At 45.1% G+C, this 17,617-nt stretch overlaps 1 protein-coding gene across 11 annotated transcripts in view; it reads left to right on the top strand.

Moving 5' to 3' along the window:
- The window catches only part of Fry (FRY microtubule binding protein), a 394,540-nt gene that overhangs the window by 251,582 nt on the left and 125,341 nt on the right, over window positions 1-17,617 (top strand). For all 11 annotated transcript variants that reach the window (XR_015633957.1, XR_015633958.1, XR_015633959.1 and 8 more), the window contains 7 exon segments: window positions 221-389; window positions 4,319-4,411; window positions 4,511-4,609; window positions 6,704-6,805; window positions 11,627-11,730; window positions 12,277-12,385; window positions 14,356-14,442. Coding sequence is in view for 8 of the 11 variants with exons in the window: in XM_087578221.1 (XP_087434347.1) it covers window positions 221-389; window positions 4,319-4,411; window positions 4,511-4,609; window positions 6,704-6,805; window positions 11,627-11,730; window positions 12,277-12,385; window positions 14,356-14,442 (763 nt within the window). In the remaining 3 variants the exon portion in view is untranslated.

Raw genomic sequence — 17,617 nt, 5'->3', positions numbered from 1 at the left:
GTCTGAAAGAGATGCCGAGCGTCCCATTGAACAAAGGGAGGAAAGGGGCCTGCTGGACTGTGTCAAATGCCAGAGGTCTAATCCTCATGATCCCACAGCCATTGTACTTCACCTGACCTGAAGGGCTCCATCACTGTGCCCTGTCACCCTTGGGCGCTGGACACCCTCATGATAGTGGCTTCCTTACCTGTTATTTACAACGTCTTTTATATTCTCGCAGGTTCCCTGCTGTCAAGAAGAAGTTCATGGCAGAGCTGAAGGAGCTACGGCAGAAAGAGCAGAGCCCCTATGTGGTGCAAAGTATCATCAGCTTAATAATGGGGGTAAAATTCTTCCGAATTAAGATGTACCCAGTGGAGGACTTCGAGGCGTCCCTCCAGTTCATGCAGGTGAAGTCCCTGCCTGGGAGTCACAGACGTTTCCTTCCAGCCAAACACTGCAGCTAGAGTGAAGAAAAACCCACACAGGCAGCGCCCAACACGGGAAGGGCCACAACCACGCTCAGACTTTTCAGAGCTGCAGCACCATATGCACTCAGTAGAAGGCACATTTCACATTATAGAAAATGTTCAGAGAACCCAGGCTTACATCTAGAGCCTCATTCACGCCAAGAAAGCTCTCTACCACTGAGCTGCAACCCCCACGCTTTTTATCAAGGTTTTATTGTGTAACTGCATCTCTCTTGATTGACCTGGTTGGTCTCAAGCTTGCAGCCCTCCTGCGTCAGACTCCCAGCTCAGGGATTGGATTTGAGTCTTGTGCTTGCTGGCATGATTCTCTCTAAGCTTCTCGTGGTGCTGGGCCATATCAGTGAGGGCAGCTTCCGGGCCAGCCACACAGCCAGCAAGGAGCAGGGACCCTCTGTGTACTCCCATTGTGGGACATTGGGGGTTTTAAGTGAAAGTTCCCTTTGTGATACTTTCCACATAGATGGATTGTACTGGGGCAAAACACCATCGTGTCAGCACTTAACTTACATATACATACATATATGTTATAGTTATATAATATATTTATACCTAAATATTCATTTAAAATTAGCTTTTAGGTAAGTCGAAAAATGTCTTAACACCAAATAATCAAATTGCCAAAACATAATCAAAACTTTCAAATCCTCTTGGAGTTTGGCTGCATCATTGACTTTTCCCCTTCCTTCACCCATGGATATCACTCTGTGATTTAATCTTAGCTGATGTTGACCATGGAGGCAGCAGCGCTGGGTGGGCCGTAGTGGCATTCACAAGCATAAGAACTTCGACAAAGGGAGACGTTTATCTCCTCTGTACTGTGAAAGGGAGTCTTAGCATCACCGACTTGCGAGAACGTAGCAGAATGCAAGCCTTCACTGGGTTGAAGGAAAGTTTCTGTGTCTGAAGAGATTTCTCTAACGCTGCTGTGACTGAGATTGGTGTTGCTCTTCTTCGAGAGTTGAGAAGTATGTATTAGGGATACAGGCCATATGGCCTCATAGTTCCAAGCATCACAGTCAGAAAGAGACCATTGCTGTGGGTGAGGACAGGTTGGACTTCTGTACCACCAGTGTGGGTAACACTGTGGGTAACTGTGGTGTTGGGGTGCAGTACACCCAGCCTTCCTGTTAGAAATAAGTTTGGGGTTGCAGGAGACCACCACTGTGGTAGACATGTCCAGACAAGGCAGAACTTGGTCAAGAGGGTGTACTCCAGAGAGCAAGCACACTGACAGGAAGTGACTGGTTTTTGTTCGAACATAGATGGTGGCTCTGTCTTTCCTCATTGGCTGGGGTCCGACATCACAGTCTTTCATGATTAGCAAGTTTTAAAAGACTCAGTGAAGGAACTGAAGAGGGAAGAGGGTAGCCGCCTCAACCCTTTACAGTCTGAGAGTATAGCAGGGCCTGTGAGTAAACAAAGGTTTTATGGGGAAGGAGGTCGTTAAAACATTCGCATACAAGCTGCAGATAAAAAGATGTTAATTTGTTGTAAACACAAGTTTTACAGTGTTTAATAGAAAAGACAAAGTGTTTATTACACCCCAGTGGCTAAACCTAGAATTACCAATGGATCCAGCAGGTCCACTCCTCACGCCAAAGAAAGTGAAAATACAGTGCACACAAAGGCTTGAACATGTTCCTAGTGGAGTTTTTTAAATAGTAGCTGAAAGTTAGAAGCAGTTTAAATATCTCTGAACTTGGGTTAAAAACCAAAACCATGGCATTTGCCCACGACATGGTAGTAGTTTGGCTTAGTGAGTTCCAGTTATCTGCTCCAACATCGATGACCCTTAAAACGTCATGCGGAATAAAAGAAACTAGTGTTAATCCCAAAGATGGGAGGAGACGACCCAAATCATTGCGGCCAAACTCATTAAAACAAGCAGTTACTTAAAGCTTTTTTGTGTAACCCAGGTTGTCTTTCCCTAAGGCAGGATTCAAGAGGTCAGCATTGAACATAAGGAAGATGGGATTTTTATAGCTCAGGGGTAGGGGGTCTTCCAAATGGGGGGTTTGGTGGGCAAGGGTTACAGGAGCAGAACAGGTCCTTAGCTATAAGGACCTCCTGAAACAAAGGCAGGATTGCAAGGTGGTTGTAACAAGGTAGTCATAACAATGTCTTAAAACAAAGGTAGGGTTGCAAGACAGTCATTACAACTTTTTGAAACAAAGATATTGTTACTGTTTCCTGAAACAGACAGTCCAGAACTTTGTAGTTAAGGATAAGGTAGGCGTAGCCCAATCCTTGAGAAACAGATGTAATAGTAAGTAGGATGAACCCAATTTGCCTTTATCTAAGATGGAGTTCACACCCAAGAAGGAGGCAGGCTGTTTCCTCACTAGAAACAAAAGGCTACAAGTTAAATGAATCTGTTTCGTGCAGTGTTCCCAGTAAGCAAATTCACAACAGAATGTATCAGAGTCGCTCGGTTGCCTAGGTTGAGGACCAGAGCCGATGCTAAGATTGAGAGAGACTGACAACTGTCAGAGTTCCCTGGGGTGAGACGTGTCCTTAAAAGGCTGTAGGTTGGTTGTACAATGGAAGCTAATCCTTAGGGTGGGCGAAGGAGGGGTGACTGCTACCTTCCTGGGTTTGAATTCAGGGCCGACTCCTTTAGCACCTCCCCGACTCCAGCCTCAGTTGCCTTGTCTGCAAACGGTGATGTCACTAACCTTAGGGAGCAGCTCTCAACTGCTTGTCAACCATTATCTCACTCTGACTTAACAACGCACATATCTACCAGACTGGAGGTGCACACGCTTAGCACTCCCTGTACTCAGAGGGAGAGGCAGATAGATGTCTGAGTTTGAGGCCAGCCTGGTCTACAGAGCGAGTTCCAGGACAGCCAAGACGACACAGAGAAACCTTGTCTTGGAGGAGAAGAAAAAAAATCAAAAGCAAAACAACACACATATCTATGTATGTGAATGCCCACTTGGGGGATTATGTACATACCTGTGTGGAATAGTACAGGAAAGGGGCCAGGATCCTGGGGACCAAAGGCTCCATTCTATAACATCAGTCTGTCCTAGGGACTTTGTAGGCTCAGGTCATTCAGCCTGGGATGAGATTTGGTACAATGAGACACTGAAGACCTTAGAACTTGTGTGTGTGTGTGTGTGTGTGTGTGTGTGTGTGTGTGTGTGTGCGCGCGCGCGCGCGTGCCCTAGTATTGCTAATTGTGGTTGAAATACGAAGGGTAAGAGTTGGTGTAGACATAAACCTCATGATCGAAGACAGCATAGGAAGCCATAAGAGGTCACTAACATAAGAGAGGGACTGGCTGACTCACACAGGCCAACCTTCCTTCAGAATCAGCTCCCCAGGCAACCAAAAATACACACTCTAGTAGTCAGGAGCTTTGTAGGCAGAGAAAGTGGGGAAGTGTTCCAGAAGCCTCCTTGCACGAAGGGAAACCTTCCAGACTTGCTTAAGGAATGATGGGAATAGTAAACACACCTAGAATGTAGGCCCTGAAAGTAAACACTTCCATAGGAAGAAGGCTGTCCCACAGTTAGACTTGACAGGAGTTTCCTGTTCTCTCTAGAGATTCCTGTTTGTGGCCTGATCAGTGGCCCAGGACCCCACAGAGGGTGAAGGAAGCCATAGAAATCGGTTGGGAATGAATGAATGAATGAGTGAATGAATGAATGAATGAATGAACTAACCAACCAACACATGAGTTATGCCTATGGGTATGGCTGTTGGTCCTTTCAGGACAAGTGGCTTTTAATAGATCTCAGAAGGTGCTGTGTCTGTGTACAGATAATTGGGTTTGTTTAAGTGCACTGCCCGTGCGTATTTCAACCTCCGTCTCCTCCCTGCGCTCTTGTTCTGCTTTCTAGGAATGTGCACATTATTTTCTGGAGGTCAAAGACAAAGACATCAAGCACGCCTTAGCAGGGCTCTTTGTAGAAATCCTCGTCCCCGTGGCTGCCGTGAGTTGTGTTTTCTTTCCTAATACCTTCTTCAACCTGGGTGGCACGGCCAACCATTTCCTGAGTGGAATCGTCTCACGAGTTCTCTCTCTGTTGTAGACTGTCAAAAATGAAGTCAACGTCCCCTGCCTCAGGAACTTTGTGGAGAGCCTGTACGACACAACGTTGGAACTCTCCTCTCGGAAAAAGCATTCCTTGGTTGGTAACCGTGGGAGGGGCCGAGCGCTGTCCCAAGTGGAGAGCTCCTGGGAGAGACCGGCTTGAGAGTAGCAAGTGTCCACACATGGGGAAACTGCGTCAGCCTCTCCTTCAGAGCGCGTGTCTAGCCCAGGTCCATGAATAACTGATAAACGGGGATCATACCACATCCCCTCAGAGGAATTTTCTAGTCCCGTGGATTCAGCTGTTTATTTAGAGGTTGGCTAAACTGAGTTTGTGTTTGAATTTCTGAGAAGTTTTTCAAATCTAAAGGCTAAAGTTTATAATAACAGTTTCTCGTCTCCGTCCGGGGAATGAGCCTGTTCTGGCTGATTCCTATCTTGACACTCAGAATCCAGACTGAGCCCAGGAGTGAGAGAGGAAGAAATAAGTGTAACCCACAGGCAAGAGTCTCTGAAGGCTTGGGTTTAGTTCTTCAGAAGGCAACATAAAGTCTTTCAGCTTGCCGCGTGGTGAATTAAACTTGGATTTATAAATTGGCAGCAGTGTGCCAGCCATGGTCATGATAGTGTCTTAGTTCAGTAGGCGGCCACAGGCCTATACTAGACTCCAAGGCTTGACCATTCCTGTCAGCGTCTCAGCCAGTGCCCAGTTCTTCAGCTGGTAACAATGCCAGCTTTGCTCATTTACCTATACCTGATGGTCATGAGGACTAATTTCTTGCATTTACTGGGTGGCCTTAGAGATGCCATTAGTGGGCGCAGTACTTCAGAGTCCTCTAAGACTAAGCTCATGTCAAGAAGAACAGAGCTGAGTTGAAGTGTGTCCCACAGAAGCTTATCAGTTGGCCATTGTTTCTTTCTAGTACAAGGGAATAGGTGTGTTTCCCTTTAAATCTCCCCTAGCCCTCAAGCATGTGCTACCTGGTTAAGTAAAATGAGGGTGAGCTGTGCGTGTGTGTTCTCTTTGGATGGCTGCCTGTTGCTAGTTTTGCTGTCTTTCCAGTTGCTGTGGGAAAGGGGCCCAGTTAGACAGGAAAGGCACAGCAGCTCCTCTGTTTATTCCGTCATGAACGAATTCCTGCTGCGGTTACATTTGTCTTGATAGTGTTTACCAGGACCATAAGAGCTCTTTCAGGAATCCCCCTTAATTACAGGAAGATGGCAGGAGAAAGATATATATATATATATATATATATATATATATATATATATATATGCCTGTTCTGGCTGATTTCAATAGGCATATATATATATATATATATATACACATACATACACATATACATACATACACACACACACACACACACACACACACACACACCTGCTGCTAAGACAAAGACAGACTACTAGATGTTTATGAGTGAGAAAACCATTGGCATTTTCAAACTGAATGTACCTTCATGGTTGTCCTAGCTTCTCTGATCCTCTGACCAAAAGCAGAAGAGGGAAAAGAAGCATCTGTTTGGCTTGCAGGTTATAATCCATTAACCTGTAATGGATTATAGGAGTCAAGGCAGGAACTGGAGGCAGGAACTGAGGCAGACCATGGAGGAATGCTGCTTACTAGCTTGCTCCCCAGAGCTTGCTTGGTCAGCTACTTTATTTTACATAGCCCAGGACCCATCTGTCTAGGGATGGCACCGCCCATGGTGGGCTGTGTCCTCCTGCATTAACTAATGAGCAAGACGGTGTCCCGTAAGCACAGCCACAGGCCAGTCTGCTGGAGGCCGTTCCTCAGTTAGTCTCCTTTTCCAGGGTGACTCTTGTTTGTGTCAAATTGACTGAAAGAACCAGCACGATAGTTGTTTTATTTCTGTGGTGGCTGAGAGCATAATCTGAAATTCTAAGTTTGCGTTTAAGAGTCTGTAAGCGAAAACTAAGTTAGCGAATCAGCTCTCTGTGTTATTGGACGTGAAACAGACATCCTGCTGCGCGTAGATGACTAGCCAGAGTTCTAGATGATTCTATCCAGTCACCATGAGGAAGCCCTTTCTTTTATAGCACGCATTGCATTTGCTTGGGGACGCAGGGTCTCGGAGGATGTGCTGAAGGTTTGGGTGCAGAGAACATGTGTTTCCTGGTCTGTTGAACCGTCAGTCACCCGTGACCTCCACCCCTTTCTTCTCAGGCCTTATACCCGCTGGTGACCTGCCTCCTCTGTGTCAGTCAGAAGCAGCTGTTCCTTAACAGATGGCACGTTTTCCTCAACAACTGCCTGTCCAACCTTAAGGTCAGTGTTTGTCAACTTGGCCACAGCAGACATCTTTTGTGAAAAGAAAAAAAATTCAATTTTTGAAAAAAAAAAAGAGATTTATGTGTTTCAAGCAAGCAAGGACTCACTAAGTTGCCCAGGCTGACCTTAAATTCACAGTCCTTCTCCCTCAGTCTCTCGGAGTGCTGGCGTTACAGGTATGAGCCACCATACCCTGTTACAATGAAACTCTGAAGGGAACATATTCATCCGCCTAAAAGTGAAAGATACCTCTGCCGACTGGGGGCAAATGCATCTGCTCTAGTAAGAGTCACTCTGAAGACAGAATCAAAACCACTGTACATATGTATCTCAGGACATAATTGCTGTCCCATGGAGCTAAGTGATAGGAATTGATCATTATACTTAGCTGATCCGGACATGTGAAATTATCTCAGATTCCCTGGGACACCGCTGCCCCTTTTGGTTGAGGTAGATATTCCGGGATCAAAGGCTCTGTCTGTGGAAGGATTGCTCTGGTAGAGGGCATTGCCTCCTCCCATTCTTGTCTGTGGTCCGTGTCCTAAACACTTACTGCTCTTCAGGCAGGAAACACAGGTGGTGGGAGATAGGATGCATAAAGTCACAGCCCCTGGGACCAAGGAGCTATAGTGAATACGGTTATAATAATTGGCTTTGAGATCGACTTTGCATCAAATAGAAACATTCTTTTACTTTTCGTGATCAGCTGACCAAGGCAGCTAAGAGAGAACCCTCTGTACCATGAGAGCAGATTCTCCTGGGTGGGGTGATGCATGCCAGTAATCCAAGCCCTCTGGAGAAGCTGAGGCAGGGGGATCGCTAGACTGACCTATATAGAGCAAGACCAATTTTTTTTTTCAAGAAGGAAAACCAGAGGTTGGAAAGATGGCTCAGTAGGTAAGCAAGAGTATTAGCTGTTCTTGCTAGGATCCAGGTTCAGCTTCCAGCATCTCCATGGTAACTCGCAGCTGTCTGTCCCGGTTGTGACAACTCCAGCTGCAGGAGATCTGATGCCCACTTCTGGTCTCTGTGGATGCTGGACACACGGGTAGTGCATAGACACACAGGCAGGCAAGATACTTAGGCATATGAACTGAAATAAGTGAATCTTTACAAATCATTTAAAAAAAAAGCAAAAACATGCAAATAAAAAGAATTCTTCACAGCCTCACCTATGTCCAAGGCTGTGGTTCAGTTTGCAACTTTCATTAAAAATAATAATGATAACTAAAAACTTTTGCACAGTTATACCTGTTGCCTTGTTGTGTGTGTGTGTGTGTTTCCTTCCAAGACATTTTACTTTGGAGAAGTAATTAAGATCAATCATGTTACTTTGTTATTTACTGTAATTATGTAATAATCTCCATGGGCCTGCTTTTAGCGCTGACTATGTCCTGGCTCTGTGAGTTGATTATGAAATCCAAGATTGCAATCCTTTGTTTCCTTCAAGTTGGCGGTAGAGAATGAGGCTTTCAGGCACGTGCAAACTGAAATGCCTTTTGGGGTAATCAGTGGTTACACAGTGCCCACTCCTGGCCATTCATCTGAGGACTTAGCAATCCCACGCACTAGCTAAAAGCCTCCCAGTACCACTTTCCCTATTTGAGCCACTTTGCAGTTACTAGCTCCAATATTCACAATGTATCTTTTAAGATATATAAAGTGTCCATTTTCTTCAAAACTAACAGGAGAGTTTTTGTCATCACCCAGATTAGAGTCATGTAGGAAGAGGGAACATCAGATGAGGACTTGACTTCCTCAGGTTGTCCTACGGACAAATCTGTGGGGTCTTCTTGATCAGTGAGTGACTGGGGAGGCATGGGAGGGCCAACCCACAGTGGGCAGTGCCTCCTCTAGGCCGATGGTCCTAAGATCCAAAAGAAAGTAGGCTGAGGGCTGAGAAATGGCTCAGCCATTAAAGGTTATGCTCACAATCAAAGATGTCAGAAAGCACGTGGAGCAAGCCACGAGGCACAAACCAGTACGCAGCACCCCTCCACAGACTCTGCCTCACTCCCTGCCTCCGGTTCCTTCCTTGACCGGATGGCGACCTGTAAGTTATAGGCCCCAAGCCTTTTCCTTCCCCACGTCACTTTTGGTCCATGCTTCGTTGCAGTGACAGGAAGCAAGTAGGATAGCATTTATGTTTAATGATTAAAATGCTTACCACACAGCTTTCTGGACTTATTGAATGCCTCTGAGGCTAAACATCAAAATATTTTGTACGGTGATTTATTGCCGTGACCAAAAGAGCCATTTTGGGGTTGGGCCAAGTTGTTTTTGAAACAGAGCGGGGCATCTTACTCTGAAAATTAATGATTTCAAAATTAGAATATTCTTGAGTGCTCCTGTCAAAGCTTGGCAGAACAGCCAAGTAAAGGGTTATAAACCCCGGGAAGGACACAGGCGTAGGCTCTAACAATGCTTCCTACACAGGCATTCCACCCGTTAGAAGGTTTTTATTTTTATTTATTTATTTTATTTATTTATTTTATTTATTTATTTATTTATTTTTTTTGGAGGTGGGGACCGAACCCAGGGCCTTGCGCTTCCTAGGCAAGCGCTCTACCACTGAGCTAAATCCCCAGCCCCTAGAAGGTTTTTAAACCTAGAAGCTGTAAGGTCAGGATGAGCCTTGGGATCGATGCTACAGAGACTGGAACGCCTTCCAAACTCCAGTTCCGGTCTCCAGGGTTTGCACCACGCCCTCTGTGCACAGGGAAGAGCCCTGTGTCAAATGTGAGCACTGGACAGACTGACTTCATCTGTGAAGAGCTTGGAGTTGTATTTTGTAGAAGTCTTGTACCCCAGGAAACATGGAAGAGTTACTTGTTAGCCAAGATAAGGGCAAGGAGTGGGCTGGTGAGATGACTCAAGGAGTAGCCCATAACCACGCATAACTCCAGCTCATGGGATCTGACACCCTCATCTGGCCTGCATGAGCACCTGCACCCATGTGCACACATACACATTTAATGTATGGATCTGTAAAATAAATAAATGTAATGAAATCCAGGTATGATAATGGGCACCCATGATCTCAGCATCGGAGAGACTGAGGCAGGAGAATTGCCATCTTCTAGCCTCCTTGCCTCCCACCTCCCATCTCAACCTCTTTCATTTATAAATGTATTAACAGGGTCTTGTTCTGTATCACAGTCTGGGATGGATATATATATATATTTTTTTTATTTTGTATATTTTATTTTGTATATTTTATATATATATTTTTTTCAAGTCAGCCTGGGATACATAAGAAGACCCTGGTTCTAAATCCATAAGTAAATGCTAGGTTATCTATATGGAGGGTAAACCACTAGAAGCCAATGCCCCAAGGGAAAACGATATCCAAAATTTGCTTGATCCGTTTCAAGCAGAATAAAGTCATATCGTTTATGTTTAAATCTGAGCCCAGTATGAATTACATGGGCCAGTTCCCAACATCGTGAATACATAGAACACATTCTAACTCCCATCTTATACATTCAATAGGGAGACGATGCCTGAAGAAAACTTAGCTTCAAATGTAAACTTTACCTGAAATAGCTTCAGGGGTTTATATCCCCTGTTATACCATCCCGTCTGAGAAGGGACCAGGCCCTCCTGAGAGGATCCCCTCCATAGTTTTCCTCCCCACCTCCATCTCTATCCCCCAGATGCTTATAAATAAACCTTAACATTAAAAAATGAGCGAACATGTAACGTTTGTCTTTCTGGGACCGGCTTAATCCACTCAATTTGATTCTCTCCAATCACACCTGCTTGCCTGCAGTCGACTCCACTCCTCTTAGTGGCTGAGAAGAAATCGTGTTTACATATTGAGTTTTCCTTATCCCTCTCCCTTTGCTGGATGCTGCGGGGACCACTGATGTGCACGTTTCTGTGTGATGTGACCAGGTCCAGCCCTACGGCCTAAGTCAACCAGGGTGTGGGGTCTGTGCAAATGTACAGACGTAAATGTATAGATAAATGTAATAAGCGTATGGCTGGGTTTGACAGTGGGACTGCTTAGAAAGCCATGGACTGCAGAAAGTACATGTGTCAGCTATTAAGATGTATTATGACTTTACTAATTAAATTAACACACCATTCACAATTGGGTGGACAAGTAGAACAGTGAATGAATGAACAAATAAGATGAGCTTGGAGCAGATACAAATGCATAATGATGATAATATGCAATAATTAATATTACCATATTAATGTCAATTAAATTTGTTACTGTTTGTTGTACTTATACATCAGGACAGTGTATAGTCTAACTTATTAATATTAAAAATAAAACAAACTGGGGGCTGGAGAGATAGCTCAGTGGTTAGAGCACTGGTTGCTCTCCCAGAGGTCCTGAGTTCAATTCCCAGTAACCACACGGTGGCTCACAACCATCTGTAACGGGATCTGGTGCCCTCTTCTGGCACACAGGTGTACTTGCAGATTCTCATACATTAAATTAAAAAAAAAGTCTTAAAAAGAAAAGAAAAGACAGGAGCTATTTTCTCTGTCTAGGTAGACCATCCGATTCTTCTGTAAGTGCTATGCAATTATACCAGTTACCTGGCATCTCTTGACTTTCCATTTTGACAAAAGACAAAAAGGATTTCCCACAGCACTCCCCCGTCTCACTATCATGGTCATAACCATGGGTATTTATCCAGCGAACACTGGGAGGCGCATGGTCCAAGTGACCCAGATGGTAACAAATACCTCATATGTGCCTGCCCCCAGGCCAGTCTGCCTTCCCCACGCTTAGGGAAGGCGCTCCTGCACGGGACACGTGGGCGTTCGACTAGTAATCTTACAGTTTGCATTCTGTTCCAGAATAAAGACCCCAAGATGGCTCGCGTCGCCTTGGAGTCTCTCTACAGATTACTGTGGGTTTACATGATTCGAATCAAATGTGAAAGCAACACGGCCACTCAGAGGTAAGTACCGGCGGCTCAAGCGCGGGGTGAAATGGGTGCGAGCACCGGGTGGGGCGAGCAGGGCGAGCCTGGCGCTGGAGTCAGACTTGCCCAGCCACCAGGTTGCACCCACACCCGGTGTTCTCCTTTGTTGCTGCCTAACCTGGCCTGGCCAAAACCTCTCAGAGCCACAGGTCGGGAGACCTGAGGCCTCAGAACTTCAGCAGGGCCTTAGCGGTCTTCGCTAAGCTGAAGCATTAACCTCCATCAGAATAGGGTCTCCATAGGGTCCGCTTCTTTGCGGCATGCCACACTTTGAGGAAGGAAATGGCTATTTATTATTTTCCATCTGCCCTGGGTTTTCCAAAAAAGGAAAAACAAAACAAAATAAGAACAAACAAACAAAAACTCTTCCTAGAGCAATTGTGCCAATGGAAAGGACTGAGGTGGTTTTTGTTTTGTTTTGTTGTCCTCTGATACTAAAATGAAATGTGCATCATCTCCCTGACAACTAGATCTCAGCCAATCTCGCTTGTTTTCTCTTTTTCGCCCGCCCTTATCTTCCAGCCGACTCATAACCATCACCACCACGCTTTTCCCCAAAGGGTCCCGCGGCGTGGTGCCCAGGGATATGCCTCTGAACATCTTCGTGAAGATTATCCAGTTCATCGCCCAGGTAACGCTCAGATTTCTGCAGAGGCCCCTTCAGGCACAGTCGTTGTGTAAAAAGGTCACAACGATCCCTCGGACGTCTAGACCTCTTGGAAAGGGATTGCTTCCCCACACAACTTATTCTTTTGCTTCAAAACAGTCGGTGAATATGTTAAATGCCTTTGGCCTCTAGGAAATAAGCCACGTAGAGTTTAATGATTCCTCCAAGGCCACACAGCCCAGCAGTAACACTGCGATAGCACAAAGAAAGGTCCTGCCTGGGTCAGTCCCAACGGTAACAGGACAGGAAACCTTTTGTGACAGAGACCCTTTTGTCTGTCTCCCTCTCCACTTTCTCCAGATATCTGCTAGGTATTCAACAAATAAGGAGGAGTCAGGCGCTCTGATGTTTGGCAGAAATTTAATTTTTTTAAAAAAGATGATATGGTGCCTTGAAGAGTGAATAGTAACACTCTAATGTTTCTCTACGGGGAGAAAATAATTTCATGAGGAAATCTGCATTTACCCACTTTGATCCTTTGCTCAAAACTATTCTAAGCGTTTTTACACATGAATTCATTTACTTTTGAGTGGATTCGGTCATATTAAAGCCGGTGTGACTGTAATTCATTATTTAAATATAATTCATTTTTATTAAGACCATTTACTTAGGGGGAGAGATTGGTGGACTCAGCCCAAGACCCCGTTCATGCCAGGCGTATCCTCTACTACTGAAGTGCTCCCCAAGTCTAATGTTTTATTTTTGCTTGTGTGTGTGTGTGTGTGTGTGTGTGTGTGTGTGTGTTTACTTATTTGCTTATTTATTTTTGAAACAATGTCTCATTATTTAACCCCGGCTGGCCCATAACTAGCTCTGAACCCCAGGCTGACTTCAAACTCACAGAGGTTCACCGATCTCTGTCTCCCCCATGCTGGGCTTAGAGGCACACACCACCATACTGAGCTACCTTTTTCTTTATAAAATACTTGATGAGTGCATTTTTTACCCCCGCCCCCTTTGACCTCTGTGGTTTACGGGGGCACCAGGAGCCTCCTGCACTTGCCTGGCTTCTGTCACAAACCAAACCCTCCACCTCAAACTGAACAGTAACTTCAGTCTCGCTTTCTTTACCGGTAAAGTGAGGGTAGAAATGTTTGGCCCTTATGCCTCAGACTGTTACACGGCTGAGAGGAAATCATTGGCGTGCAAACGCTACTGAAGTGCAGTTTGATACTGGTGTGAAGATAGATGTTTCAGAGCCGAGAGTATTTGGAAAGTAGCATCTCTCTCCATTGTGGCCGGTGAGAGAACTCTTTAATTTGTATCATGGGAGAAGGTGCACTCCTCAGCCTGCGGGTAGAACATTTCATATGTATTTCATGAGTGTAGTGTATAGCCTCAGAGTGTATGTGCTTTGACTATTCTGGACTGCTGTGTGTAAAAGGAACATGTCATTTATTAGCAGTCACTAACGCGTGTGACCTGACCAGATTCCACCTTAAATGCTGTGTCTTAAGCGTTCTTCTTCCCACTTGGGTTTGATTTCTATAAGGAAGCCAGAGGGTGTTTTCAGTGTTAAAGGATAGAAGAAAACAGTCGTTTTGTAGTGATACCATTAAAAATAAACTTCCCAGCTGAGTTTCAAAAAGCTATCGATATTTATCCTACCAGCTGGAAGAACCTAGGCTGTTTGGGGTTCAGATGCCCAGCTGTACTGTTGTCTTGGATTTGCTTCTGTACCTCCAGCCTCACTGTGCACACCAAGCTGATTCTGTGTGTCACTCTATCATGGTGGCTCCCTGGACAGTTCTGATGCCCCTGATCTTCCATCAAGGGCTCTCCATGATCCATAACACTAGGCATTAGCCCTTCCTGAAGCCACCTATTTTCTGCATATGGTGAAAACGTGCATTTTGTGTTGTTCTTGGAGTTCTGTGTTTTTATTTTATTCTTTTCTTCCCCCCCCCCACCTCAACCCCTCCCACCCCCGCCAGGAACGTCTGGACTTTGCAATGAAGGAAATTATTTTTGACTTTCTTTGTGTGGGAAAACCGGCGAAAGCTTTCAGTCTCAACCCAGAGGTATGAACAACTCTCCATGAGAACAGAGCCCTTGTTCACAGAGCCCATGACTTTGCTCTGAAAGTCCGGGGGCTCTGATGGGAGTGGGGCGGGGGGGTGGATACCTCTGAGGAGTTTTCTGTTTGTTTCTGCTCGTGTCCAGATTTGAGCGCCAGGTTTTTTTTCAGAAGTGAAACTTGAGGTGACTGAGGACGACCCAGTACCCACGTGCTGCGGTCCAGTCTTCTTTTAAAATGGAATCATTCTCCATTCAAAACTGTGTTGAAACAGATGAGTAAATGGGGTAGTAGTATGATTGTTACAACACAATGGGATCAGGGAAATGGGAAACAAGCGCACGGTGCCAGGACCACATCCCAGCCTCCTGCACTGGTGTAGAAGGCTTAGCTGTACGTATGAGCAGCGATCCAGTCTCCCACATTAAAAAAACACCATCAGCCAATAGAACCCCGCCAGCCTGGCTGCCCCTCCATAGCCCGTACTCTGTACAATGATTGAAAGAACTCTGGGCCAAAAACCCGGAAGCCAGCTCTGCCACTTGTCTCGGGCTCTGCTGCTTTCCCTGGGTGTGTGACATTTACTTCTGACCCTCAGCGATTCCACTTTAAAATGGACGACGTACTTTCCTAGATCCCTTCACAGAAGAGTGGGTCTGGGACTGAAGCATTGCAGACTGGAAAGGGGACGAAGGCCAGGGAGGAAGAAAGTGAAGCAAGGGTGATGAGAGAAATCCCATGCCCGAGAGTTTATTTGAACACGTATCTCTGTCATCTGTAATATCCTGTGTCTCTCATTCCATCACTGAGGAAATGGATCTGAAGGGAGGAGGCCCAGTATAGCTCGTTAGCTGCCCCAACCCACCCCACCTCCCCTGCCTCTTCCCACCATCCCCTGCATTGTCTGGTGCCCGGTGACCTCACAGGCCTCTGGAGAGGCTGCTGTACCAGTCGGCAGGTCAGGAGGAGGTCAAATCCAGGGCCAGATGGCGGCCCTGAGCTGGATAGTGACAAACGTCTCTTGCTGGCGACATTCCCAACATCTCTTTCATTTCTCAGTGGTTATAAATCTACTATTTTTAATAATTCTCAGAATTACTGGGCTACTCAGCAATGCTCCGAATTAATGTTGTCCTGGTCAGAGTTACTATTGCTATGATGGAACGCCATGGCTAAAAGCAAGTTGGGGAGGGAAGGGTTTATTTGGCGTACATATCCACATCACAATCTATGGATGAGGGAAATCAGAACAGGAGATCAGACTGGGAAGGAACCTGGAGACAGGTGCTTATGCAGAAGCCATAGACGGACGCTTCGTACTGGCTTGCTCCTCATGGCCTGCTCACCCTGCTTTCCTATAGAACCCAGGACCAACAACCCAGGGTGACCCCACCTACAACAGGCTGGACCCTCCCACATCAATCACTGATTTAAAAAATGCCTACAGACCTATCTTTTGAAGGTATTTTGGAATAGTTTGTGTAACAAGGCTCAGAGACCTAAAGCGTTATCCTAATACCAAGAGTGTTGAGCATAAACTCAACCGTTGAGTAGTTTCTAGATAATTGTCTTACTGGGTTTGGGCCTGGAATACAAACTGTACATACGTCTGTCCGTCATCACGAGTGTGACATATCTATGAGATGAACTTCTCTCTTTTGCCCTGGTCTAAAAGAACATGCAATTAGAGGTCCTACTCAATGCTGGAGGCAAGAAAGAACAAACACTGCATGCTGATAGATTGGAAATGAAAACATAAGGGTGTTTTAATCCACGGGCAAATATTGTAGAAAACTGCGGAAAAGCCGTGCTTGGTGGGACACGCCTACAATCCCCCAGCATTTGAGAGACGGATGCAGGAGGATCAGGAGTTCTCAGTCATCCTTGCTTTCACAGGGAGTTCAAGGCCGTCCTCAGCAATGTGAGATCCTGTAACAAGGAAGAAAACGTTAGCACAAATAAAGATATCACTATTAAAAAAAAAAAAAAGGAAAAAAACCCAACTGATTTAGAGCTGCTTTATGACTTTAGGGAGTTTGCAAGATACAAAAAAAATAGTACATTTGTATAATCTAATGGTGCATAATCAAATTAAGCAATTTACAGTGTTGATGAAAAGCAAAATACCTGGCAATAAAACAAAATATGTACACTACTTTTTATTGGAAAAAATTTAAAAAATACTGAAAGAAGACAAAACCCAAATAAGCAGAAATTTACACTATTTATAGCAAATCAGAAGATTTGCTATTGTTGAGTTCTATTGTCCCCAAACTAACTTAAATGTTACCATCTTTTTAAAAAGGTTTACTTACCTGTTTAATGTATGAGTGCGCCATCCACATGTGCACCTACAGGCCAGCAGAGGGCATCGGATCTCATTACAGATGGCTGTGAGCCACCATGTGGTTGCTGGGAATTGAACTCAGGACCTCTGGGAGAGCAGCCAGTGCTCTTAACCGCTGAGCCATCTCCCCAGCTCATGTGTTACCATCTTACTAATAATCAGACAGAGTCCCCATAGCTTCTTTTAAGCTAGAAATCAAATGAGCTGGTTTTAAGGTTTTCTTTTCTTTTCTTTCTTTCCTTCCTTCCTTCTTTCCTTCTTTCTTTCTTTCTTTCTTTCTTTCTTTCTTTTTCTTTTCTTTCTTTTTTTTTTTCTGGAGCTGGGGACCGAACCCAGGGCCTTGCGCTTGCTAGGCAAGCGCTCTACCGCTGAGCTAAATCCCCAACCCCGGTTTTAAGGTTTTATATGGAGCATCAAGGTACTAAAATAGCCAACATAGCTTCGAGAGAATAAAGTTGGACTATAAAATCATACAATCACCAAATCAGTGTGGAGGCAGGGGGTGACCGTAAAGAGGGTCCCACGAGGATGAAGACTCTAGAGATAGACCCATACGCGATGCTTGGTTGATTTCAACAGTGGGGATTTACTCAGCGCGTAGAAATTCTTGCTCTCATTGGTGCTGAGCAATAGGATACCCACCTTGCAACATCATGAATTCCGGGCGAGGCAGGTTCAAACCAGATCATGCTACCTAAATAGAAACCCAGCCCTGTATGTCTTCCAGAAAACCATAACATTAAAACTTTCTAGAGCACAAAAATCACAAAGCACAGGAGGTTAATAGGGTGAATATATGTTTTAAAACTTGCTGCTAAGATACTTAATAGAG

This window comes from Rattus norvegicus, chromosome 12 (assembly GCF_021556685.1).
Source record: "Rattus norvegicus strain SHRSP/BbbUtx chromosome 12, alternate assembly SHRSP_T2T, whole genome shotgun sequence".
NCBI lineage: Eukaryota > Metazoa > Chordata > Mammalia > Rodentia > Muridae > Rattus > Rattus norvegicus.
Note: the sequence above shows the minus strand (reverse complement) of the source record. Positions and strands in the feature narration are given on the sequence as shown.